Below are 27,759 nucleotides of genomic sequence, written 5' to 3'. Positions count from 1 at the left end.
ATGTATTAAGGAAGCATTTATAGATCTTAGAAATTAAAAAATAAAATACTAATTAAAAATTGTTTTCCATAGATGGCCTGGTATAACAATTGACATGGCTGAAAAGCAGATTAATTAGTAAAAAATTAGTGTCAGGGGATTCTTGCATACTTAGTGGTAAAGTACCATGAAAAAGATAATGAGAGAAAAGTTAGGACACATAGAAGATAAATCTGAGTGTTCCATCATTCAGCTGGTAGCTGTTCCAGGAGGGAAGAAAGAATGGAGGAGATGGAAATCATAGAAAGGCTGCAAGTAAAATTTTCCAGAGTGGAAGAAACACAAGTACTTTCAGACTGAAAGTATTTAAATTCTATTACCTCTAGTTTTGAGGTTTGGCCATTCTGTTCGTTCTACTGCTGACTCTTTTTCAGTTTGGTCTCCTTTTTGTGATCTGTAATTTTTGTTGGTGATCTGACCCTTAGCAGGGACTGTTTCTTCTGTGGATTGTGGAAATCTCTCTGCAGGGGGGTTTTGCATTTGCATTTCACCAGCAGGACAAATTTTTCTGTTAACTTTGTGTCCTATGAGATGTTCTGCATGTAAATTCATATTCCAGACTGGAATATGGCACAAGCTTGAGGTTTTACTTTCTTACAAAGATTTTAACCACTGTCTCTAGCTGTAGGAAGAGGCAGACTTTTTTGCTGTCTGTCTGGTTCTACAAGTAAAGTTCTTCTAGTCTGCCTTGTACCGAGATAGGCAAACTCTTTGAGGGTTCTAGCTTTACGCAGGTTTCAGTCTCAACTCTTATTTTGAAGGCCATAAGTTTCCATCTCTCTTCCACTGTGGCTTAAAATTCAAGTCCTTAGCCTTTAAGACCTCTCTCCATATTTGCTCTCCAACTCCCCCCCACTTTCCCACACATACACTGAAGCTTGCATTCTTTGTGCTCCAATTCTGTTGTATATCCATACTCCAGAAGACCATGCTGCTATTAAAATAATGAGATACTGTACACGTGTTGACAAAAGATCCTTAAGGTATACATTGACACACAAATAAACAAGTTCTCTATTTTGGAATATGAGGGTTTCTCTGTTTAGTGAGCTTGGCTATATATTTGTTTGTTTCATTTTATTCAGCATTTCAAGGTGTGTGTAATGAAAGGTGTTCACTATTACCCTTCATCTGCTGGGTTGTAAGAACTGCAAGTCCCCAATACACAAATATAAAATAATGGCACTCATTCATTTGCAGTCTATTCAAATTTCTTTAGTGGAAAAGAAAGGGATAAAGATACACCTATTGTCTTATCAACACTACAGATAATAGTGTGCAACTGACATATTGCCATGGAAATTTGCTGAGCATATAAATGCTCTTTTGGCAGAAGAGAGATATTCCACCTACTCCACTGTGTGCAACAGAACACAGCTTCTGATAGATACATTTTGGCACAAAATGTGCCAAATAGAAGAGCTTGTAGAATTAACCACACCAAACCCATCTAAAAGCAAAGATTGAGTTAGCGCTAGAAGTGATCTAAGTAAAATAGAATACAATTTAGGAAATTTTTTTTTAAAGATTTTATTTATTTATTTGACAGAAAGAGAGACAGCCAGCGAGAGAGGGAACACAAGCAGGGGGAGTGGGAGAGGAAGAAGCAGGCTCCCAGCAGAGGAGCCTGATGTGGGGCTTGATCCCAGGACCCTGGGATCACACCCTAAGCCAAAGGCAGACGCTTAATGACTGAGCCACCCAGGTGCCCCAGGAAAAGTCTGTATATTCTAGGTACCCATATGTCTTTGAATTAAGTGTGTGTGTGTGTGTGTGTGTGTGTGTGTGCACGCGCACATTTGTGTAACTAGTACCAGGAGAAATGTTTTTAGATTTTTCACACTCTTAATTGCATACAGAGGGACTAAAAGTTTTAGAATAAGGGTGAAATTTTAAGGTTATAGAAGAACATTATCTTTAAATTGAAACTTTAATTATAGCAATAATGATAATGTAATCGCATTGGTTACCTGCTGTTCAATATACATAATCTCATGCTCACTAAACTTGGGAAGTTGCTATTACCCTGATTTTACAGATGAGGAAACTGAAATCGAGAGAGGTTAAGTAATTTACCCAAGGTCACACAGTTTATAGGTGGTAGAGCCAAAATTCCAACCCTGCTTTGATTCCAGAGAATGATCATCTTATAGGGCCTCTCATAAAAGCTTTGTATTTGTTAATTATGTTCATTTTTGTGCAAAACAAAATTGTTTTGTTAATAAATAATATAACATAGAAATATGTCTCATAATCCACCACTCATTAGAGACCACTCTTAAATTTTTGGTGCATTTTAATTGTCTTTTTTCATTTTCCCATTTATGTAAATAGAATTTTTTGAGGTTATTGATAACAGAAAAAGCAACTGTGAGGGTTTATATGATTCTGCAGTTTCTCTCCATTCCAAGGATTAGATTTTAATCCAAAGAAGGTAATTTATCCTGACTTATCCTGACTTTTTATTGGTGGATTGAAACGATCATGCCTGGGGAGAAGAGCATTTACTGCAGTGACTTGGAGGATGTCTGCAACCTTCTCCCTTCTCTCAGGACTTCTGGGGCACGCCTTGGCTGCCTCTCTGACGTCTGTTTCTGATAAGTGAGTTTCAGTCTCTAACAGCTCTGGGGAATTTTGTTGGAGACCTGGTGAGATCATTTTGCTTTCCGCTGAGTTTCCTTTTTCTGTTTTTTTGGACTGTTCTGATGAGCATGACCCCAGGGCATTCCGTAATACCTCTGTTCCCTTAGGAACTATTGGTCTACTCCCTGGTTTTATCTCTGTCTGCACAAAAGCTCCATGTCGCTGGAAAGGAAAACAAAGTTGACATTAACCAGGGCACACAAGTTGCTGGAAGATGCAGCTGTGAACTCAGTTCATGTGTTAGCTCAAGTTCTGGCAAGGCAGGCACCTACTTCTCTGCCTCTTTATTGGCTGTCACCTTACTCTCAGGGGCATAACAGTTATTAGAGAAGCTTTTAAATCAGTGATAAAATAGGGTGTGCCAGAAAATAAAAGGGAAAAGCAGAAAGTCAAAGAAGCAACATCTTTTTTCCCATCCTCAACTTTTCTATCAGTGGGACTGTATAAGACTACTCCTATCACATTTCATTTCTTGCTCTATCGGTTGCTGTGGGTACAATAGCGACTACAGTTCATAGACCTCAGGGTTTGTGATTGCATCCCCCTGTCATTTCAACAAAAGACTTGAAGTACAATATGAAAACAAACATCTGCAGTTGGCAAAAAATTCAGCAACTATTACATTTCTGTTTGGCTTTGTAAGTCTTAGCTGCATTCCCCTACCACACCCACATGAGTATATCCAACAGTTTATCAGACTGCTTTGATATTACCTTAAGTGAATGATTGTAATAACTGAAACCAAACTCCAAAGACCATGATCCAAAATTATGACATCATTCCTTAATTTTAACTATGACATGTTGTTGAGAGTTTATCCCCCTGACGACCACCTTAATTTGTTGAAATAGACTTTCAGAAAGATGGTTATGACTTGGAAAGGCTTAATGTTCTACCATAAATCTGTCCCATCCTAAAATATCAAATAATTGATTCTGAATACTCTCACCTTTCCCCGGATGGGCTCATTGGGAGTTTTCCTAGCATCATATTGATGTAAAAAAGAGATGTGTTCTATAAAATTCTTTTGAAGTTCCGCTGATGTATCAGGAGAGGCAAGTGGAACTGAGAAAACAGATTTCGTAAAGTCAGGACAAAAAGTAGATTTGTATATGGAAATATAATCAATATTCATAATCATGCTTTATCAAAAATGCTAATAAAACTAAATTTTCTAAGTATGAATAAATATAATGGATGCATCATTCTTTCTCCATGAAAAGAACCAAATCAAAACAATTGAATTAGCCCCGTATATGGAATTCCTAGTACTTTCTAAAACTAATATTAATGCAATAATGGCTTTAAAAGTCTGTTAGATATGTCTCTTGCACAGAAACCAACCAAAATGTTAGGAAACTTATAAGCACAATTCATTTGTCAACCAATTTTTTACTTCTAGAAAGGCTTTGTGAAATTTATGCATAAGTTGCTCCCAACTAGCACTCACAGAATGACCTGGAAGACTCCAGGGCTTCTGTAGTTGTAGCTGAACATGTGATTCTTTCCATTTCCCATTGACAGATATTCTGAAAATTTGTAAGACTACTAAACCCTTTCAAAATCACTTTTAAATAATCTTTCAGGCTAGGTGATGGGTATATAGGGATTCATTCTATTGGTTTCTCTCTGTTTCACATTTTTAATGACTTTTAAAACTCACTTTATTTTTAGTGTTAGCATGCAAGGTTATAAAAGGATCAGAGCAACTCCCACTTTAGTGAGGTAAAATTATGTCAAGGAAAAAATTTAAAATTTCTCCCTTTTATTAAAAAGTCACATATAAGAGGTTATGTACACCTACCATATCTCTGGAATAACATTCAAGAAACTGATAAAGTGACTGCTGCAGGGGTAGAGAATTAGGTCACTGGAGCACAGAGGTGGGTTCATTTTCACTATATATTCTTTTGTGCCATTTGAATTTTGTACTATATGCATGTGTTAACTATTGAAAAATGAAATTTAATTTTTAAAAAATCTTGCCTTTAAAGTTAGGGAGAATATATAAGAAGGAGAACTATGTTAGTAAATTCATACATATTAAGCGTTCATGAATTCAATTCAATATTCAGACATTGAAATAAACTAATTTTACTAGCAGGAATGATGAGTCTTTAAGTATTTATATATTACATGATTTGAAATGGCAATCTTTTCCTTGTTAACAGGGGAAAAAATGTTAACTGATAACATTTTCTTGATTTCTAATTGAGATCAGATACTCAAAACTCATTTTCTACATAATCATTACCTTTTTTTAGGATTTGCTAGCGTACAAAAGAACAGCAGGTGCCGAAGATTTACTAAATATGTATGGGCAACTGTAACATTGAGAAAAGTCCAGCTATAACTTATACATATTTTTTCTATCATTAAGGAAAAGACTATCGGGTTTTGGGTGAATGCCATAGTCCAGCTCACAGAACATTAGTGTTTTTAGAAACATGGTTTGATAGATTCTTGAATAAAATGAAACAGCTCTAAATTCAGTCATTAATCAGGTGGGGTTAATGGAGTATCCAAAGCATGGGCTTTGGGATAATACAGATATGTTTTCAAATTCTAGCCCTACCACATTTCCTAGTGGTGTGACTTTGGATAAATCACTTAATTTTGTTGATATTCAATTTCCTCCTCTCTAAAATGGGGATAGTAATTTGCTTTGAGAATTGAAAGATGCTGGGATCAAATTAGAGAGGGTCTTTAAAACTAGGCAGGGGGCCAGTTTTTTTTGTATCCTAATGAAAGAGAAAACTGCAGAAAGGAGAAGCAGCATGAATCTGAGGAACTATTTGACTGTGAGAAACCCAAAGATGTTAGTGGACGGGGGTGAAGGGTTGGTGGCAGCTGGAGCTGGAGGGTAGGAAGGTCAGATAGGGCCAAGAAAGAATAGGTGGGGGAGAGGTTTTTAAATCTCCTCTTGACACCCCTCCCCCCACATCACCTTGGGAAGATCATTGCTTGCCTCGGGGCGGAAGAAACTGGCAGCAAGTGGCTAGCCATCTATTGTCAATTTAGTAACTTTCCAACAGCACAGAAGTCCCTCTAGAGTAAGGAGCTGATGAAAACGGGGTGCATGCTGCCCCTTTGGGTATTTGCTCTGCTACCATTCCCCCAGCAAACATCAGTGCTGGTGGACTGAAAACTTCAAGAGATTGCCTTTTCTTGTGATGCCTCTTTTTAAGAGTTTAAAGTGGAGGGGAGGGGTGGTATTCTAACTAGAGGACTGGCCTAGTACAGTGACAGCAAACGGAAATGGTCAAGGTTGGTTTTATGGGGTCTTACACTCTCCAGCCTGACCTTCATTTTCTTTCCTTTAAATTCGCTGGGAGGCACACAAGCCAGACCCTAGTCTTTACATTATGCCTCCACAGGGCTGTTGAGTCCCCTTGGGGAACATGACCTAAGATAAACTAGACAGACACTATAAAGAAAGACAACAAAATTTAAAACATATACTGCGTGAGGCTGAATAATTAGAACCAGTACTCCAAGAATTTAAAATAAGCACAACAAACACCCTCAAAGACACAGAAAGTGTTATTTATGTGAAGCAAGAAGAAGAGGTCATAAAAAAATCACATAAATATCAGAAATCAAGCAAAAGACAATAGCTGAATTTAAAAAGATGAGATAAACAAAAAGACTCATGAACTAGACAGACTGAGAAACTCTCCCAAAGGGCAGCAGTAAAGGATCAAGAAATTAAAATATAAAAGAAAAGCTAAAATACGCAGATGGTAGAATTCAGGAGACCTAGATAAAGAAACAGAAGGAAGGAATTCTTTTAAGAAATAATGCTGATGGGGTGCCTGACTGGCTTAGTCAGTGGAGCACATGACTCTTGATCTGTAGTCATGAGTTTAAGCCCCGTGTTGGGTGTGGAACCTACTTAAAAAGAAAAAAAAAAGGAAAGAATGATGATAAAAATCCAAGAATTTGAGAAAGATCAAAGACCTCAGATTGAAAGGGCCCACAGATCACCAAAGAGGGTGGCAGGTCCAGGAGTAAGATGAGGCACGTGAGACCCCTGTGTTGTAAAATTCAAGGAGGCACTTACATAGCCCTGGGAGGGAGTGTTTCCTTACGTTTTGCACCCTGGGTCCCTCACTTCCCTCATTCTCCTCGCTATCTTGCTTGATACATAAGGAAAAACTCACATCCAAGACACTTTGTAGAGAAATTTAAGGTAATCTGGGGCAAAGAAAATTCTAAATGCCTTCAAAAAGAGGAGGTAGGTTACTTAAAAGGAGGAAAAAACAGATTTATATAAAAACTCACAGCAACAGCATTGGACACAAGATGATAATTAATTAATATTTTTAAAATGTTAAAAAGAGCTTTAAGTCCCCAATTTTTATATCCAACCGAACTGTCATTCAGCAGTGAAGCCAAAATAAAAATACTGGGAGACAAGGAAGTCCTCAGAATATTTCCCCATATAAAAGGTCTACTTCAAAAAATTCCAAGAGGAAGAACCCAAATAAGAATAAAAATAAATTAAGAAAGGTGTGTGCCTAAGATACATAGAAGAAAATAACAAAATTTTTTATTTCTTTAAAAAGTCAAGGACTAAAGAACAAAAAAAATAAGCATTATACCCATAACAACTCAGACTAAAATTCTACTGTTAACATATTAATGGAGATATTGGTAAAATATACATATATACATATATGTGTGTATATATATATGTAAAGTATATAATGTATATATGAAAAAAGTAGTAAAATGATTTCAAAGGAAAGGAAGAAACTTGTTATTATTAGTAGGTAACATGATTACCTGAATAGAAACACCACTGAAATCAACAAAGTATGAGAGTAAGCGTGTAGCAAGGTAAGCAGTTAAGTGTATAAAAATCAAAACCATAATCTACTAGAAAACAAAACAAAATAAGATATGCCGTCTGTGGGAACAAAAGCTGTACAATATCAAGTTTTTAGAAACTAACAACTAACAAGACCCGTCTACAGAGAAAAATTTTAAACTCTCTTGACATAAAGGTAGAACTGACTAGACTTTCCATGACATACAATATGTTACTGTAAAGGTGACAATTTTTCCTAAATTAATGTATAATGCCAACAGAACCTAATCAAAATTCTACCTGGGTATTTTGAGGAATGTCATAAATTCTAGAGTTTAAATGGAAAAATAAAGGTCCATAAATACAGAGGTCAACTCTGAAAAGGAAGAGCAAGGAATGAGGACTTTCCCTATCAGATATTAAGCTAAAAACCCAGAAAATTAAAACATGTTAGTACTGATCCATGAACTAAAAATTAATAGTAGCGATGGGATCCATTTATATAGGGAACTCTAACATACAAGTAAGGAGGTCTTACAAGTCAACGAGGAAAGTGTATAGACTGTTGAGTAGATAGTATCCAGGAAACTTCTTCACTCTATGGAGTGACATTGCACATAAAGGCAGATGCTAGGATTAAGATATGATTATGGAAGGCAAAATTATAAAAGCAAGGGAAAAAAATGAAGGAGAATATTTTTGTGACATTAAGGTAGGAAAAACTCTTCATAGAAAACACCCAATGTGCAATCCATAGGTGAAAAGTTGACAAACTTGATTACATCAAAGTTTAGGACTCCTAGTCTGTGAACAGCGCCACAGACAAAGCAGTGAGATTGGGAGGAAACATTTTTAACCTGAAAACTAAAAGGGATAGGACATCAGTGAGAATGGCAGAGTAAGAACCTCCAAAAAGCTGCTCTGTAATAGTGATGAGAACATCGGCAACTCAAAATCAACTTTCAGGACTCTGGAAATTAACTAAAAGCTTACAACAATCCAAGGAGCATTTATTCAAGAAAATGGCTTACTCTCTGTAGTGAAAGCAAGCTTTATGGCATTTTAACTTGCCCAGTTTTCATGCCTCTCTCCCCACCTGTACAGAATCCTTGAAAACCAACAGCCCTGCAGTTACAATGAAACAATATTTAAAAATGAAAGGCTTAAGGAAAGATTTTTCATTTGCAATACTAAATCTGGGATATTAATGTAAATTGTAAGTAACTATAAATAACTCTTTCTATATACAAAGGCCCCCTTTGAACATTAAAAATCTTACATTGAAACATATTACTCTCCAAAGATTAACAACTGGACTTCCTGCAGGCTCGACAGAAGACAATGGAATAATATCTTTCAAGTGTAAAAGGTAAATAACCATGAACCCAGAATTCTATACCCAGCTCTACTTTTTGCCCATTAGAGTGAGGGCAGTTTAAAGACAGTTTCAAACAAAAGAAAAGTGAAGAGTTGGCTACTCCTAAACTCTCACGGGAAGAACAAATGAACGACACATAGTAGTCCATTCCATTGGTGGCCCTACCTTAATGGTCTCCCACTATTCCCATCCTTATACAGCCCCCTCCTTGTGAGTGTGCGCTGGCCTTGTGATTGGCTTTAACTAATAGGATGTGGCAAAAGTACCACTCTGCCAGTTCCAGGCAGAAACCTTGAGAAAGCCTTTCAGCTTCTGTTTCTGCATTTTTGGGAGCCCTGAGCTGCTACGTAAGAAGTTCAGCTACCCTGCTGGAGAGCCCACGTGAAGGGACTGGATGTAGAAAGAGAGGCCTGGTCATTCCAGCCTCCCAGCAAGTCCAGTCCTCAGATGACCTGCCAAGTGAATACAGCCACACAAGTGTCCACCACCCAGCCAAAGAACGGCCCAGCTGAGCCCGGCCCAGATTACAGAATCATGAGCAAATAAAATGATGGTTGCTTGAAGCCTCTAAATTTTGGGGTGACCTGTTATGCAATTAAAAAACAGAAATACTTGAGAACAAAGTCAAGTAAATCAATTAAAATGAATTATGTTTTAAAGAGTGATCTAGGGGCGTGTGGGTGGCTCAGTCAGTTAGGCGTCTGCCTTTGGCTCAGGTCATGATCCCAGGGTTCTGGGATCAAGCCCTGTGTCGGGCTCCCTGCTTGTGGGCAGCCTACTTCTCCCTTTCCTCCCCACTAGTGCTCTCTCTCGCTATCTCTCTCTCTCAAATAAATAAAATCTTTAAAAAAAATAGTGATCTAGGACCTCCTAGAATCTCAAAAATAATCACTTAAAAAAAAAAACCTTCTTTATGGGAACTAATAAAGGGAAGGAAAACAAATCTGAGCTATTAGAGAAATTCCTTACCCAGACATTTTATCTATTAAAATTAGACATAATTACCATATTCATTTATGCAAATATATGAGACTTTTAAAGAAGCCGCAATAGCGAAGAACATCTAAGTAGGAAAACATCAAAGAAGATATTCAAGTTCTTAGTGGTTATTCTACTTCAGAATTCAAATTGAACCCAAAATAATTACTTAAAAGAAGCCTTGTTACATGAGGATTACAAAACATAAGGCAAAGTCCATGAAGAATGTTTGAAATCCACTCTCTGTTTCTTGGAAACTTGATCTAATTAAAATAGAAATTTTCTAAACAAGGATACGCCAAACAAGTTGGTGTCTAGCCATCTATATTTTATCAACAAAGCCAGAATTTATTCAAACACACAACTTGATCCTTTTATTGGTGGGAACTCAGCAACTTTTACTTTGGGAAATTTTCTTAACTGTGTGTGTGTCTACTTAAAAAACATTCATCAGTAATATTTTTCTATCAGAAACTCCATTCTTCTAAGTAGTATTTATTTTGATCTTATATAAAAGTATTATTAATATAAAAAATAACGGTATAGATTTTCAAAATACAGTGAAAAAACTTGAACAAAACTATAGCAAGAAATCATTATTAAGCTACACCTTGGTGCAAAAGAAGCAACACAAACTAAAGCCGACTCTAGAAAATTATTTTTAATGATAGTAGTAATCTGATTTTGCAATTCAAGAAAATGTTAAAATATCAAGTCGTTGATAAAGACTCAAAGTTTTATTTATTTTATTTATTTAAGTAGGACTTTCCTCACAAATTAGATCAGCCTTCCCAATTTATAAAGTTTTATGATATAAAACCCAAAGTGAACGCTTATAGCGACTCAGATATGGAGCCCAGCCATTTGTTGAAGTGACCATGGATGGCAGCCAGGAAATTGTGTGGTAGTACAAGAATAAAGGGCACTTTCATTATCAGCACAAGATGACATTGCTGAAATGCCAAAGACCAGGCGTAATTAAGTGGGCTGATGGAACAGAATGACCAGGAGATGACTTTTAATTGGTATGATGCATGTTTGCATCCACATTTTCCATGTCTGTATGCATATGCACATATATCTACATGTATGTAAAATCTGGAATATACAAACTAGTAAATGTACATATTTTAAACTGTTACGCTAAAATATTTCCTCTTAAAAACCCTTTTCACTAGTATACAAACACTCTCCAAAATATGAATAAATTGCAAGCCTATATTGTGGTGTGTATGTTAGTATAGATTACATTATGTCTGAATCTGTTGAATAATATGTAATTATCATTAAACTATTCAATAAATATTTGTTGAGTCTAAGCATCATACTAGCACCTGGGATACAATAATGAATTTGGCCGTGAGAAACACCAATAAAAGAACAGAGACACAGAGACAGAGTGAGGAGAAGGAGGAGGAGGGTGGGGAAAGGGGAGGCAGGGCGAGGAAGGAAACAGTGAGACTTCCACACCTGGTTTCCAAAGATAAATTCCAGCTAAACATCTAACGTAGTACAATGCAATAATTAATACTAGAAATAGCTTCCATTTGTTGTCTCCTGTGTACCACGCACTGTGGTAGGCACTTTACATATTTTTTTATTTCTCCTAACAATCCTGCAAAGTAAGGGTTATTATTCCCACTTCTTGAATTGAGGAAATAAAATGATGAAATTTAAGTAATGAGCCTAGGATCAAACCACTATAAGTGTTAAACCAATATTAAAATCTACGGGGAGGGAGTATTGATGGTGATAAGGTGACCATGATTTCCAGTTAAGCGTGACAAATTCAACATGTGCATTTCCCCCATTCCCTCCCAAAGCACCAGTACAATGATAATAAAGACCTTAAAAAGCTTAAATCCTTAGGGGAAAAAAAGAACTAAATGAGAGTAAAGATACTAACAAATTTGGAAACTGGAAAGTAGATAGTTAAATGGCAGTGCCCTTGAGTAGACCGCAAAAAACCTGGAAGCTAAGTGCTCATGGGGATGGGGTGGGGTCCCAGTAAGGTTCAAAAATGGAGGCACCTGACAGCTCTGGGGCAGGGAGCATGGACAAGGTGAGGTTGCCAACAGAGGGTTATTGGAAAAATTCCCAGATTTTTTGTTCCCCTCTCCAGGCAGAGGTTTGGAGGATTCCACTCTGGGAAAACAGACTGGCTCAACAGAACAGACCTATAGGCATTGATGTTGGCAGGGGGCTGAGCCTTGCCTGGTCATCCTAGAACAAACCTAGCACTCTGCTCTCATCTTCTACCATGTCCCATACTGCACTTGAGTAGAAGCAACCACTCCTTCTGAGAAAGAATGGGGATCTGACTGGTTACTTAACCAAAAAAGTTAAAACAAAGAATCATAGAATATTATGTATACTAAACTCAGATACTTTATTTTAACCAGTTCGGTCACCAAATTTTTATTGGAATGCCAATGCATTTCCTTTGCAGAAGTATCCATTGATTGGAATTGCACTTTGTGTTTCTTTCTTTTTTTTTTTTTTTAAAGATTTTTTATTTTTATTTATTCGACAGAGAGAGAGACAGCCAGTGAGAGAGGGAACACAAAGCAGGGGGAGTGGGAGAGAAAGAAGCAGGCTCATCGCGGAGAACCCTGATGTGGGGCTCGATCCCATAACGCTGGGATCACGCCCTGAGCCGAAGGCAGACGCTCAACCGCTGTGCCACCCAGGCGCCCCACACTTTGTGTTTCTTGCGTGAACCAAACCCCTAATGTATCCTTTCTAGTTTGTTTCTTTAAAACAGGATGGAAACTTAAAGACATATCTGAAATAAAATGACTGCAGAATCCTTCAAGATTTAAAAAATTCACTCCAGCTCCTCCTTTATAGTGGTTTTGTCCACACCTAACTCGCACTTTTTAAAAGTTAGTGCTTTTTTGGGGTACCTGGGTGGTTCAGTCAGTTAAGCGTCCAACTCTTGATTTTGGCTCTGATGATGATCTCAGGATCATGAGATCAAGCCCCACATCTACCTGTCCCTCTCCCTCTGCTCCTCCCCCTGCTCATGTTCTGTCTCCCCCCCCCAAATAAATAAAATCTTTTAAAAAAAAAGTTAGTCACCTTTTGGCAAGCCTTTCCAAAGTATTGAACTTTGATTGTATTATAGAAACTCTCTTAGTACTCGGATTTTAATTTATAAGAATAAGTAAATTATGGAAATACAGTAACAAGTACACAGGCATAAATTGTTTTGAAAATAATCATGAATTTCAGAAAACATTCTCTGCCTCCTTGGTCTGAGTTACATGCCCCTTCTTGAAATGTCCCTCTCATGATATCATGAGCAATAGGAGATGGAGTCCACAGATTAAACAGGACCATGTAGGCCGTGGTGAGGAATTTGAAATTGACTCTAAAAAAATGAGAAGTAACTCATCTAATGGAGGAAAGCGATATCATTCGTGTTTCTAAAAGATTCTTCTCACAATGGTGTGGAAAACATATTTTGGAGGAGAAAGAGAGGAAACAGGGTAACAGACGCTTTACAACATTGAGAAGATTTGGAGTGTATTTTGGAGATAGAAGTGTCAAGGTTTGCTGACGGACTGGATATAGAGGGTAGAGAGCTTTGGAATGACTTCTAGGTTGTCAAAACTTGAGGGGGAATAGAAGTGGCATGTACTGAAAAGAGGAAAACTGGCAGGGGAGAGGTTCGAATGGGGGAAATGAGCCATTCCATCCTAGCCTAGTTAAGTTTCAAAGGAGATTAGCTCTCCAAGAAAAGATGTTAGGTAGGTGGTTGGATGGGAGTTCAAAGCTCAGCAAAGAGTCAGGGGCTAGAGAGATCAATTGGTTCTTATATTAGTTCTTTAACTTCAACCTTCAATTTCTATTCCTTGTCACATCTGCTTTGGGTACTCATGTTAAATAAAGATATTAGCACCCTTTCTATTTCCCATCTGCTGTCAACTGTTGATGTGCTTTTCTTGTAAAGGCTAATAACAGAATTCTGTTCTGTAAACACATTTAAAATTTCCGTACTGTGTCTATATAATGCTAAAAGCTAAAAACTATAAAATTGCATTTATAATATAATTATATGAAATTCGTTCACATAAGGGCCAACTACTGTGCTAGGACTACATTTCCTTCTCACTGGGTCCAAAGCCTGGTGCCACCTGAAAAAGAGAGGTTCTAGTATTTGTGTTAAATAAATCCTCTTTTCTAAGTAAAAAAAAAATTTCCCCTGGAAACTTTGAAGACATAACCCCACTGTGCTTTTGCTTCAGTGCTGGTTGATGCCATACTGATTCTTAATTCTTCGATAGTGACTAATTTTTCTTTCTCTTACGGAAAATTACAGAATCTTCTTTTTAATAATCATTGCTTTGCAATTTCATGATGATATATAGGTTGCATCTTTTGTCCCTTCATACTTGGAAGCCCTCAGTAGACTCCTTTAATGCCTCTCTCTTATATTGGGAAACTTTATTACTCTAGAGGCTGGGTGGAGTACTGGTTTTAGTTAGAGGTAGACTGAGTTCAAATACCAGTTATTTGCTCTGTAGCCTTGGGCAAGTTATTTAAACCTTGTGCTTGCTTTCTTACCTGAAAAATGAGAGTATTAATAATATTACCATACCAACACATTCCTTAGGGTTGGTATGAGAATTGAATGAGTAATATTTAGGAAGTTCCATAAACTGCCTGGCATATAGTATGGGCTCAATAAATGTTATGTGTTGATAATTATCTCCACCTTCAATTTTATTCCTTACTCCAGAAAAGTTGGACCTCCCAGACTGATTCTCCACTTTGCTTTTATTTTCTCATATTTTCTAGTTTTTTGTTGTTGCTGCTGTTGTTGTTTTATGTTCTGTGATGCTTCCTTGACTTTACCCTCCAAACATTAAAAAAAATAATCTGGCCTTATTGTAATCTTTGGCTGTCCATTCATAAACTAAGAATAGGATAAGAGATCAACTTGAATTACAGAAAAAGTCACTGTGTGGGAATTGACCAGCTGGCTGAGACCCTGGGCTCCACTAGCCTTAATGTTGGTGTAGAATATAATGTTCACGACTCCAGGGGTTATTTACAAGACAGACTTTCAGGTCACCCTTGGATTCATGCTTGCCTTCTGCTTTGCCTGCTGACTGAGCCTCCAGCTACTTTGGGGTTTTATCAGGCGGATAAGCTCTTTGCCGCTTTTCCCTCTATCTTTTCTAGGCTATTGCTTCTTCGCTTTCTTTAATCCATCAACGAATTTTCATTCCTTTCCACACTGCAGAAAGTTCTTCTTTCCATTCTCTTTATCTTTATGGGTTAATTGCTTTACTATCACTTAATAAAGTCTTGGGAGGTGGGGGATTTAGACGTCTGTGCTCAGTCTATGTTCCTGAATCAGACTTCATTACCTTTCTAAAGGAGAGATCATGTTACAGATTATCTAACAGTCCTCTCCATTAACTACCACCCTTGAAGTAGAAATCATGCTGAATATGACCATTTTCTAATGTTCTGAACTTCAATCTACCTGCCCTTTGTATCCTTAACTAAACTGACCAGATCACAGAGGCCTAAAGGCTAAAATTAAGGGGCTGTTGACCACTAAAAGTAATCCTTTGTTGTCTACTGTCATGTTCCGAAAATTACTTGAAATTTAGCTTATGAACTTTTATATGGAGTGATGACCAGAGTGGGTACTCAATAAATACAATTTTGTTTTGAGTTGATCATGCACTTCTCTTTAAGACTTGCTAAATTCTACTCTAGCAGTAGAGATGACTAGGGCGTGTGGTAGGAAACAGAAGCTGACTAAATGTGAAAGAGTTCATTTATTATAATAACACTGTCAGGTAAATAACTTTGAGATCTGACAGTGTTTTAACGGTCGACCCATGTAACAGTATTCCCTACATTGTTTTGTGGGATACCAGTCACGTGAACTAACCTCCCCGAGAAAGGGTGAGGTGGTCAATAGTGGGGAAAACGTAACATTCTTTATTCCTCTTCTTGAAATGCATTATGCTTGTGCTTACAGTAAGGGTTTTAAGAGTTCTGTGGCTTAAAAAATCTGTTTAGCTTCATAAGTTCAGTTTTTACAAAACTCATTTGACCACTTCCCTCTTTCTTTGAGCAGCATCTATGAACATCATAAGGAACTGGTGTCCCTCAGAGTGCACTGGGGAAATTTTACAATTACTACAATTTTAGTAGTTATGCTTTTTAAAATTTGGTGGCAACAATAATGAGCAGAATGCTACTAAGTGTATGACTTGGAGGCTGGTGTCATCAGTGATCAAGCCAGTTTTTACTATCCTATAGTAAATATGTTTGGAGATGAACTGTCCACCAAGAAGGGATAAAGGGCTGCATTTGCTGTATGTGTATTTTCAACTCCTGTGGAGAAGTAATTTTCTCAGGAGGTGCCAGTACATTCAATACACCCTAATTTGATAGCCGCAACCCGAGAGAACAGGAAAGAGGTTTGATCACAGCTAACCTTACCTATTCCACAAGAAGGCTTTTGCAACTTGCTGTGTTTGACTGGCAAAACCAATGGACATGCTGGTTTTTGAAAGTCACTCCTCTGGGTGCTCTTAGTGTCATAAGATGGTTGGAAGGGATGCTCCAGTCTTTTGCCATGTGACCACCAGTCACCCTTTATGGGAAAAAAATTGGAAACACAAAATTGGATACTGTAGAACATTTTCATGTGCTGCCTGATGTCTGTGAATGTTTGGTGATTTGATTCAATAAGTTATTGGATATTCTAGTCCTAAAATGGAATTCTGAAATCTAGGGATAAGTATATTTTTACAAAGACTGAATTTTTAAAAAGGTACTTAAAAGTGAATTATCACGTTTTTAGCTAAAATATAGCTGCTAAATTCTTAAACTACTTTCTGTCAACAGATGGAGTGGTAAAAATCAACCAAGCAGTTAAATTTCTATGTTTGGTACTAACATTTAGTTGTATATATGTATTTACATGTAGATGGCTTGATTTGATCTAAAAATTATGTTCTATACTTTTCATTATAGAAATACAAGTAATGTATTATCATCTCAGATGGTGGTTTTCATAGTTTTCAGTCCATGATCCACACCACGAAATAGATTTTGCCCTGCAAGAACACCCAACGCATACACATATGTAAAACTCAAAGTTTCACAATATTCAGTCTTACTACATGCAGTGCGCTTGACTATTTTTCTGTTTTATCATTTATCTCTTCTATTTCATTTCACAATGCTAGTTGCAACCCACATTGCTTTATAACCCATGAACGCCTCAGTTTGAAAAACTTTATTCTAAGGAAAAATATCTCCAATGTTACTGAATTTTTGATGGTAAAACCTGACTTAAGTACCCAGGAAAGGGAGAATTGGTAGATTCTCCATGAGCACATATTGGAATCTGATCTCTTAGAAGATGTGAAAAGAATGAGGGGAAACTTACTCACCTTAATTCTAAGTAAACATTTTTTTTTTTAATCTGGTTGATCAGGTAGACTTAAGACAACATTGGGAAAAGGCAACTGTGACACCTGGGAGTTCTTGGATCTTATTAGACAATGAAAGTAACCTTGGGTATAATCAAACACCCACTTTGGGCTTTGAGGAAAGAGATCAGGCTTTTAAAAAAATCAACCATGATTTTGTAGTCAGAGACTTGAAAAATACGATTCAAGGGAATGAATATGAGATTCACATAAGTAAAATCCTGACAGTGCAATCAAAGCTACAGTGCTATGAAAAGTAGGAGGCATTCGAAAACATCTCTCCGACTCCACAGGGAGCCAGCTCCCAAAGCAGCTCAGCTTCTAAAAGACACACATGTATAAAAGAAGTGTACGATATCGAATCAAAAAAAAATAATATCATGGAGTCACCTTGTCAGGAGATTGTCAAGAAGCTTAGAAGAGGGGCGCCTGGGTGGCACAGAGGTTAAGCGTCTGCCTTCGGCTCAGGGCGTGATCCCGGCGTTATGGGATCGAGCCCCACATCAGGCTCTTCCGCTATGAGCCTGCTTCTTCCTCTCCCACTCCCCCTGCTTGTGTTCCCTCTCTCTCTGGCTGTCTCTATCTCTGTCGAATAAATAAATTAAAAAATCTTTAAAAAAAATTAAAAAAAAAACTTAGAAGAAATTCATGAAATATGCCAAAGACAGCAAAAATAGGGTTTTCTGGGAGAAAAAAAAATTCTGTTATATCGAGAAATCACAGAAAGGCTAAGAATTGGAAGAAGAGTACCCAATTCACAGCTGAAAGTCAGAGCTCCTCAACTTTAGGTTCTTTGTTAAGGGAAATTATCTTCAAACCGAAAAAGACAGGATGAACATGGACCTACGAGGGAACTGAGCCCTGACTGACAGAAGAGAGAGTTAGATCTCACCTGGCAAGCTTAAATGAATGCCAGTTTTAGGCCAATGACAAATTGTAACCCGGGGTAATGAATAAGTTTGCAGAGGTCAAAGGAACTCAGAAATTGGAGAATTTTGGAGAACAGGCGAGATGGGCTGAAAGATGAATTACAAAGATTAAGACTACTTGATGTCGATCTTGGGAATTCTAGAACAGATTACTAAACAGATGGTGTCTTCTCACTATCTGGCTGAAAATAGTCACATCTAAGTGTTGTCAGAATGCCTGCTTCTTGCGGGCCTCCTCCACTGCATGGTATGATAGTGCTTGTTATGCCCCAAGGTCTCAGATTTATAGGCCTTTTCTCACTTACCCTCACCACGATTCTGCGAGTAGATACACCCTCTTTACAGATGAGGAAACTGCTGGGAGATTAACTTCCCCAAAGTGTATCCCTAGCAGGCAGCGGAGCTGTCCAAGGCAGAGCCCTGCCCCCATCCGTGCATGCCTCTCATTTCTGTGCTACATTGCTTTATCAAATCTGCTGTAGAATGCAAAGCCAGATAACTACAAAGCTACTTAAATTATTTCAGAAGTAACAATAAAGAGATATTAAGTATCTTGAGAAAGATCCTCTATGAAAAGGTTTTAAGGAGTATACTGTATATTATCTTTTTTTGTTGATCAAAAACTTACTTTGCTAACACCCAGCTTACTGGGTAAGTGACTCTGGGATGAGCAAACTGCTAGCAAATGCCTGGCAACATTCAATTATTTTTTGAACAAGAGTATATTGCAAAAGTTACCCTAAAAGCAGAGATATCAATTCACCCCTCAAGATTTCTTATGAATTTAGAATTTGACCAAAATGTTCTCTTTAGTTTCACAAAATATAAAGGAAATAATGAACAATGTTTCCTAAAGTGTGACTTGAAGACTGGAAGACCTCAGAGTTGGGGGAAGTGTTCTGATTAGTGTTATAAATGGGGAGAAGCTTCACTTCGGCAGAATGAAAGCCTACAGTTCCAAAAATGCTGTTTTTCTGTTTTCTATTTCTGGATAGCCTGCCCTTTGCCTGAAGAGACTGGTTTGTTCCTGGAAGAGTGAGAATGTATATGGGCCTGCGCACATGTGCATGCCATTTTGGTACAAGCATTTGCTCAAAAGATTATAAGATTAAAGAGATAGGTGGAAGCTTGTTTTTTCCTTCACCCCATGTGGAAGGGAAAGACTAAGTGTAAAAATTAACTGCTCTGTGCACCATCACTTGAAATGGATTGTGAGGGGTTGACATGAGTTATTTATGATGAAATAAGCCAAACTGGGAAAAGTGTTCTACTGTATTTGCTTTATCTAGGCTTCAGGGTCAGTCCACCTCTTGCAGATTGTGGAAGGGGTTTTGCCTAAAGAGATAGTTGCTGTCAGTTCAAAACTTTGGACCCAGAGAAAGCAGGATGCCATCCCTTCAAGCCCAAGGCCAGTCTTCTTTCATGCTCCAGGATAACAGTCATTGTAGCTCCATGGTATGGAGACATCTGGAGATTCCTGAGGAAGAGACTCCCACTAACCCCCAGCCCTGGAAGACCTGATGGCCATTGTACTGTGAATCCCTTAGCCACCTTTGGAAACCACTGTGGGACAGTCTTTGTTATACTTCTGCTATCTCTAAGCCTTCCGAAGCGCATTAGGAGACATTAGTTAGTTTTAATTCTTTGGGAAATTGAGGGAGAGTCTTGGGAGGAGTAGTAGTAAAAGCAATCGGGGTGTCCTGGAGAAGCCAGTTAAGAGAATGCAAGAGGTGGTAGGTAGAACCCCATAGCAGGAGCCTGGCAAAGATGGCTGCCGCTGGTGGTGGTCCTCTGTGGAACACAAAATCCTGCTTCAGGGATTCCTAAGGAAATACGGACTTTTGACAACACTTTACAGAGAATCACATTTTATTAGTGGAGCTTTAAGGCTTTAAAACACTGAAGTGTTATGGGAAACACTAGAGTTACACTGTATCTATGTTCATCTCTATTTTGCTGTGGATATCAGGAGTGCTGAAAATACCTCTTTTTAAGCAACTCATAATGTCCCTGATAAATTATTCCTAAATTGTGTTCTGTGGAATACTAGTTCTGTGGCATATTAAAAGGTGTAACGTAAAGGAGGTTTCCAAAGTTAAAGAAATTTGGAAAATATTGAGGTAAGTAAAGTGAAATAAGTTTATCACAGGATTTCTTAGAACCTTTATATATAAATGTCTTTGTGAAGTTGTAAGATCTAAATAAATAGCTTTTCCAAAATGTATTTGACTTTGGAATGTTATTTTATTGAGCACATAGGAAGGGGTAATGCTTTGAAACATACACTTTGAAACATAATGACCTAGTATAATCTCTTTTCAAATACCAATATTTAAAAACACAAGACCACCAAACTCCCGTGATTGAAAGTGACTGAGCTACAGCTCCTTTTTACTTTTTCTGGCACCCCCAATTTTATGTCCCTATGTAGAACTGTATGGTTGTTTCATTTAAGTATCTTAAAAATAAGTAAAATCAACCAATCTGGTGTTAGGTTCTTGAGCAAAATACATAAAACAGTAGATATGTCACTTTAAATATTAGGCAACGTTATTTTCTTTACTCTCATGTTAAAGCCAGCACTACTATAAACCAGATAATTTTTTAAAACGACCAAACTAAACTTTAAAGAGAAACCTGCCATCTAAAATAAAGGAACAAAGTGTACAGATATGTGAAATGAGCATTCTTTATTACTCCTCGAGTACATGGAAATGAGTACACTTGAGATTGCTGTTTTTGTTTTTTAAATATGAACAGTGCCCACTCCACACCCAAGACAAATACCCTCTTAACTCTGTGATGCGTCTTTAGCCTTTCTTTATACCTCCTCACTCATGTCCACCGGCAGCCTCTCTTCCCTGTCCTCTCGCTTCATCTCAAACTCCCTTTCACCATCTCTTAAAGGTCTCTGCTTCATTTTGCTTTTAGCGCCAATACACAAGGATGCTACTGGTCCTGCGTGGACCCATCTGGACAGCAGCTCCTGACATGACCTTTCTTAAGACACCTATGAACTAGGAGTGAGAGAAAATTAGTTGACTATTTTTGAGATTTTTACATTTTGTATCTCCATTCTCAAACCCGTTTCTTTTCCTTAGTATCTCCAAGGTAAGGATGGGTTCAGTTAATAGCTTGGTTTTAATTCAGCCCTGACTTAGCTCAGGAGAGTCATTCATTAACTTTTAGTGAAGTCATGGGAACTTCACTAACCTGGACCAGGCTTATTTCCTGAGTGTAGGCCTGCACCATCAATATCTTTTAAATCCCCCAATAATTGCTTGTTTATAAAACAAAATAGCCTTAAAACTGCCCATGTAAGGTTTTATTACATGACATTAATGCATATTTGACTACATTAATTCCTGCCCCAAGAAAATCTCCCATTCACACACAGTGCCCTGGTGTGCTATCTATTTTACAACAAAAACACTGGACATTACTGATGTGAAGACAGGTCCCTAAAAGCAATCTCCATTTAAATGTTAAGTTAAATCACAACCACACACAAACTCTTGGGGCAAAAGGAACTTAGCAGCTGAGATTAAGTTAAACATCTTGGGAAGAGGACATTATCTAAGATTAGGTGGGCCCAACATAATCACTCTGATCCTTGGAAGAGGGAGGCAGGAGAGTCAGAGAGAGATTTGAAGATGCCATGCTGCTGGCTTTGAAGAGGATGGGGCCATAAGCCAAGGAATGCAGGCAGCTTCTAGAAGCTGGAAAAGACAAAGAACTGGATCTTCCCTTACATTACCTTCAGAAGGAAACCAGCCCTGCTAATAGCCAATGAGAATGATTTTGGACGTCGAAGCTCAAGAAATGTTGAGAATAAATTTGTGTTGCTTTAACCTAGTGTTTAAATTTGTGGTAATTTGTAACATCAGGAACAGAAAACTAACAGAATAAATTATACTTCAACAAACATAAGTTTAAAGAAACAAGATAAATATATTTAGTATGATAGTGAATAAAAGTATGGTTTGACTAAACCAACCGTCCTGGGGCAGAAACACAACTGTGACATTTGCTTACATAGCAATTTACTATGTAAATTACAAAGAAGTAATTTACTTCTGTGTGGTATGTTATCTATAAAATATTTCTAATACTACCTCCTAGAAACTGTTGTACAGATTAAAGGATATAACTTATCTAAAACACTTAGCTCATCCCTAGCACTTCACACCTTAAATAAATGGTAGCTATTATTTTATAGAGAGTATCATGGGAAATTTTTATATTAGAATATGTAACACAAATGCAATATTATAGATTTCTTCAGTATCTGCCAAACACTACCAAATGGCTATAATCTGACCCAATCTAGAAAAACGATTATTTGGATTCCTTCCCTATTTATATATTGTTTATGTGCAACAGTTATCTGGGAGAATAGTCTCAGGTTACTGCTTTTAACTATTGGATTATAAAAAGTATTAGTCTGAAATATGTCACATCCTTTACGTAGTCTGTGACCAAATTATCCTGCAAAACAGCTTCTGAATCTAAATCTGTATTTGTATATAAGGAACATCCATCCAACCTGCTTTTCTGGCCCTTTTTTGGGATCTATGTAGGGAACCGGTTCATTGAATGTTCTTGCATTTGTATGAATGAATTTTGCATAATATATACGTCCTCTCCCGACACATGGTTTTGAGTGTTGTATACTTTTTCCAGGTTTTTTGTCATGTTTGATTTCTTCTTCTTTTTCAGTTACATACACTATACCAGCATCTTCTATTTTATGCTCTCTGAAAAACAAATAGTAAATAATGTACCCCAATGAGCAGTTTAGGACTGTGTCATAATTGCATAAAATAAAATTTAAATATATAGCAAGTATCAGTCAAGACAATTTAGGCTTTATTAATAGTTATAAGGGACTTGTGCAATTAAAATATGGAAGGGTATCTTCTCATTTTAAATCATATAAAAGATAAAGGGATTTGTGTTAATCATGATTATTCATAATGATATACCAGCACAGTGTACAGAGTAGTGATCTGATCATGGTTACAGATCCTATTTGCAGCATTTATTCATGAAGGTAAGTTACAGCTAATGTTAACTCATCTTCTTTAAAAGTTAGTTACTTACGGGGTGCCTGTTTGTCTCAGTAGGTTGAGCAATTGACTCTTGATTCTGGCTCAGGTCATGATCTTGGGGTTCAGGGATCCAGCCCCGAGTCAGGCTCTGTGCTCAGTGGGGAGTCTGCCTGAGATTCTCGATCTCCCTCCCTCCCTGTCACTTCCTCCCCAACCCCACACTCTCTCTAAAATAAGTGAATGAATCTTAAAAAAAAAAAAAAAAAGTTACTTACTTAGTAAGTTCAGTCACCTGAACAAGGATAGCTATTTAATTTTAAAGTTCACGTGGCAGGGCGCCTGGGTGGCACAGCGGTTCAGCGTCTGCCTTCAGCTCAGGGCGTGATCCCAGCGTTATGGGATCGAGCCCCACATCAGGCTCCTCTGCTATGAGCCTGCTTCTTCCTCTCCCACTCCCCCTGCTTGTGTTCCCTCTCTCGCTGGTTGTCTCTATCTCTGTTAAATAAATAAATAAAATCTTTAAAAAAAAAAAAAAGTTCACGTGGCAAACTTATAAAAGCTACCAAATGACCACTATTAGCTATCTTTTCAGGGATGAAACAATGTTCTCAGCATGAGAACAATCAATTCAATCTCATCACTTTTTGCTTTTAATAACTAGACTGGTACCAAAATGAACATCATTGAATTTTTTTAAGTATTAAAAAAATGTTTAGAAAGAATTTATAGAAATTTTCTCCTTTTAAATAAAGAGTGATAGACATCGTAAAAGTCAGTATTTTAAAATTTCACATACTTGGAAAATAAAGGAAAGAATGAAATAGATGAATGTGAATACTTTTTACACAGAAGCTTTTAAAATCAAAGCCCTGACCCATGGAAGGTGAGTAAATAAGATTCCAAATTTATAGAGAAAGCAAGCAGTTCTGCTTAGTCTTGGCCCTTAAAATATAACCCCTACGTTACTTCAAACCAAAGACAGGTTCATCTTTTCTATCATGTCATTTTTTAGTGAAAACCCCCAGATGGCTTTGTGCTGCCGTTACAGTGGATACTGCTTCCTTATCATAGATAGGTCTGAGGCCGGCAGACCCAGCTCCAGCTAATCTCATCAGCTGCCCTGAGACCTCTCTCCCCTCACTTCTCCAGACAGCACGCCTGCTTTCAGTTCCTGGACACACGAGTTATTTCCCTTCAGGGCATTTGCACCCACTGTCCCCTCTGCCTGGTAGCTCTTCTCCAGGTCTCTGCACCAGGGGTCCATTATCTTTAGGTCTCCACTTAAAAGCCATCTCCTCAGCAGCTTTTCCTAGATTTCCCCCTTCCTGCCCCATGTAGTCTTTTAGTACTTTCTTTCATAACACCATAATTAGTAATTTATGTACCTAGTTTTTTGTTTTGTTTTGTTTTGTTGGTAAGCACTACAAATACCCTTTACTAGTCAGTAAGCTCCATAAGGGTGAAGACTGTGTTTCATTCATCATTACATAGCCACCTGGGGAAGCATCGTGGTCCTCACAGGTAAATGGACTGCTGTTACAGTATTTGCATGTTTCTGGTGAATCTGCTGGGATTGTTTTTTCATGTGGCTTAGTGTAGCTGCATACTCCCAACCCCCACTCCAATACACAGACAAAAAACATTCAGCACCCTGGGATTCTAGCTCCCTGCAGCCCAACAAAAACTGCTCTCTGTAAAGGTTTTGGAAAAACTGATTACTGGTCAAGTGTGAATAATGTCTAAGGCTTTTTATATTACCTTTAATTAAACACATATCTCTGGAAAGGTCATGATCGATTTATTATAGATATCTGACAACATCCTTTCCATCTGCTTGTCATTGTTGTAACTCAGCAATACACTTCTGTTGGCATCAAGTCCTTGAACGAAGGGGCTGGGGTTATATGCTTGTGTACATATGCATTCGTTCAATTAAGTATTTATGGTGTGAGTAGCTATAGATTAACACATAAATATGAACTATACGATTCTGTAGTAATTTCTTACTAGAAGGAAACACTAATGGGCAGTGAAGAAAGTTAGACCTGGGTTGGAATCCCAACTCTGTCATTTAACATCTGAGCCTTGGTTTCCTCCTTTGCATGGTAAGGGCAAGAATTCCTATGGATAACGTTGAATAATTCATTCTTCCAAGAGATATTTATTGAATTTTGTGTCTGGTGCTGCTCAAGGCATTGAGGATACAGGAGTGACAAAACAAAAATTCCTGCCCTCTTGGAGCTTACATTCTAGTGAGGGAAGGCTGATGAGAAATCAAATAATAAGTAAAACATACAGTCTCTTGGATGGTGTTAAGTGCTAAGGACAACAACAGAGCAGGGAATGGGGAAAAGGAGTGCATGTACGTGGGAGACAGGCTGCATTTTTAGACAGGGTGGAGGATGCATTATGAAGGTGGCAACTGAAAAAAGGAAAGAGGGGAGCGAGCTAAGAGGATATTTGAGGAAGGGCATCTAGTAGAGTGAACTGTAATCACCAAAGCATTGCAACAGAAGCACCTGTCCTTAGGTGCTTCTCCAAGTGTGGTCCCAGAAGTAGCTGCCTTGACATCAGTTGTTACCTTGTTCGAAGTACAAATTCACCAGCCCCATCCCAACCCGAGGCAGGTTCCCAGGAAACTGTTTTAACCAGCTCTCCAGGTGATTCTTATGTATGTTGAGAACCACTGTTCTAGTGACAAACATATAGGCTTGGGAAGCAGATACCCCTGGCCATGTGGTATTAAGTTGTAACACCCTGGTCCATAGTTCTCAAAATTTAGGGTACATCAGAATCACCTGGAGGCTTGTTAAAACCCAGATTATCGTGCTTAACTCCAAATTTCTGATTCAGTATATCTGTGGTGGGGAGGCTGCAAAAACATGCATTTCTGGAAGTTCTCAGGTGATGCTGGATAGTGGGAGGGGGCGGGGAGGAGGACACTTTGAGAATCGCTGCTAGCATGAGGCCTGCGTGCTGGAGCCCGTTGGAGTCAGAGGGCAAGCCGCAGAGAAGAACAGATAACGGGAAAAGAGGCAACTTGTGTATGTCCCACAGGTCACTTAGCTTACTAAGGTCAAGGGCCTTAGCTCTTATTCTGCAATGGCTGATAGAAAATAGTGATCTCACCTACACTGTAAAAACAAACAAAAAACCACTCAGACTGCTATGTTGGGGACGCCGCAGAGAGGCAAGCGGAGCAGCCGAGATGGTTACAACATCCAGGTAAGAGACGCTGGTAGGTGGGCCAGGGTGCGGGTGATAGTGAAATTCTGTATATATTTTAAAGGTAAAGCCTACAGAATTTGCTACTAACTTAGATGTGGGGTGCGAGGAGAGGAAGAATGTTGGGCCAGGCAATGCATGTAAACTGCCTGACACACAATTGGTGCCTAGTAAGCTGTGTGTTTTAAAAAGTATTCCGGTAAACGCTCAGCTACTGGAGGTAGGCTGGGAGAGGAAAAGCGCTGGTGATGGCCCGAGGACCCACCCCCCGGGTTCACTTCACCCTCCCCGAAGGAAGTATTTTCAGAAGGGGAAATAGAAAACCAAACCCCAGCACTTACTGCTGCTTATCCTCCTTTCCCTCCATGGGCTCCCAAGGCCTGACACGAGGCAGCTAGGAGCCTCACGGGAAGATCAGGGACTGAGCCCTGCCGGGAAAGGGGCGCGCGGAGGGCCGCAACTGTGACACGCGCGTTGCTAAGCGACGGCGGGCTCCCGGCGCGAGGCCTCGGAAAGCGGCAAGGGGGCGGAGCCGGGGCGCGCAGGCGCAGTAACCTGGATCGGCTCCTCAAGCTAGAGGGTGCGGCCGCAGGGACAGGCGGGGGCTGGCAGTCGGATCTGTGGGCGTCCTTCCCCGACCCGCCCTAGGCTGGACGCTGTGTTTGAACTTGGCCTTTCCTATCGGGCGGAGTATTTATTAAGGCCCACTCTGGTCTTGGGGATCAGCAAGGGGCGGCTCTCAGAGCCACCTCCCCGGCCCTCGGCTCTGGTGCTGGAGGCTGTACTGCCTGCGTACCCGCAGAGCCTGGCAGGAGGCGTCCCCGGCGTTGCCCACGTCTGCCGGTGCTGGCTCCAAAAGTGCACGCAGGCAGGAGAGAAAGTTGTTTACGTGAACCGTTAAATACTGTGCAAGTCATGATTCGCTCGCTGCTCCTGGGCTGACTAGTCTTTGCTTGAAAAAGCTTGGCTGTCGCTGTTCTCCACGATTTCTGGCAAATCTTCCTTCCCCGGCCCGGCAGCAAGCATTAAAATAGAGCAAGGGAACACTCATCTCCTGCAAACGAGACTCCCTGCGGTGTGTGCATCTGCTCCAGCCTGAATGCGGTTCAGAATCGGGCGGAGGGGACTGTAGGCTATGGCAGCAGGTTGGGGCTGGTAGTCGTAGCGCTTATCCAAAAAGAGCAAGTTCCTGGGAAAAGCAGTTGATGACTTGCGTCCACCTTCTGGTCCCGGA

General features: G+C 38.9%; 1 protein-coding gene across 1 annotated transcript; it reads right to left on the bottom strand.

The window, feature by feature from the left end:
• Positions 1-1,670: 1,670 nt before the first annotated feature.
• Positions 1,671-27,274, bottom strand: C4H2orf73 (chromosome 4 C2orf73 homolog). The gene is made up of 5 exons (XM_034659138.1): positions 26,867-27,274; positions 22,796-23,006; positions 16,323-16,476; positions 3,632-3,747; positions 1,671-2,844 (listed from the first exon to the last, which is right to left on the bottom strand). The coding sequence occupies exons 1-5, from the start codon at positions 26,890-26,892 to the stop codon at positions 2,479-2,481; spliced, it is 873 nt and encodes a 290-aa protein (XP_034515029.1). The 5' UTR covers positions 26,893-27,274; the 3' UTR covers positions 1,671-2,478.
• Positions 27,275-27,759: the final 485 nt, after the last annotated feature.

The sequence above is a fragment of the Ailuropoda melanoleuca genome, chromosome 4 (assembly GCF_002007445.2).
Source record: "Ailuropoda melanoleuca isolate Jingjing chromosome 4, ASM200744v2, whole genome shotgun sequence".
Taxonomy (NCBI): domain Eukaryota; kingdom Metazoa; phylum Chordata; class Mammalia; order Carnivora; family Ursidae; genus Ailuropoda; species Ailuropoda melanoleuca.
Note: the sequence above shows the minus strand (reverse complement) of the source record. Positions and strands in the feature narration are given on the sequence as shown.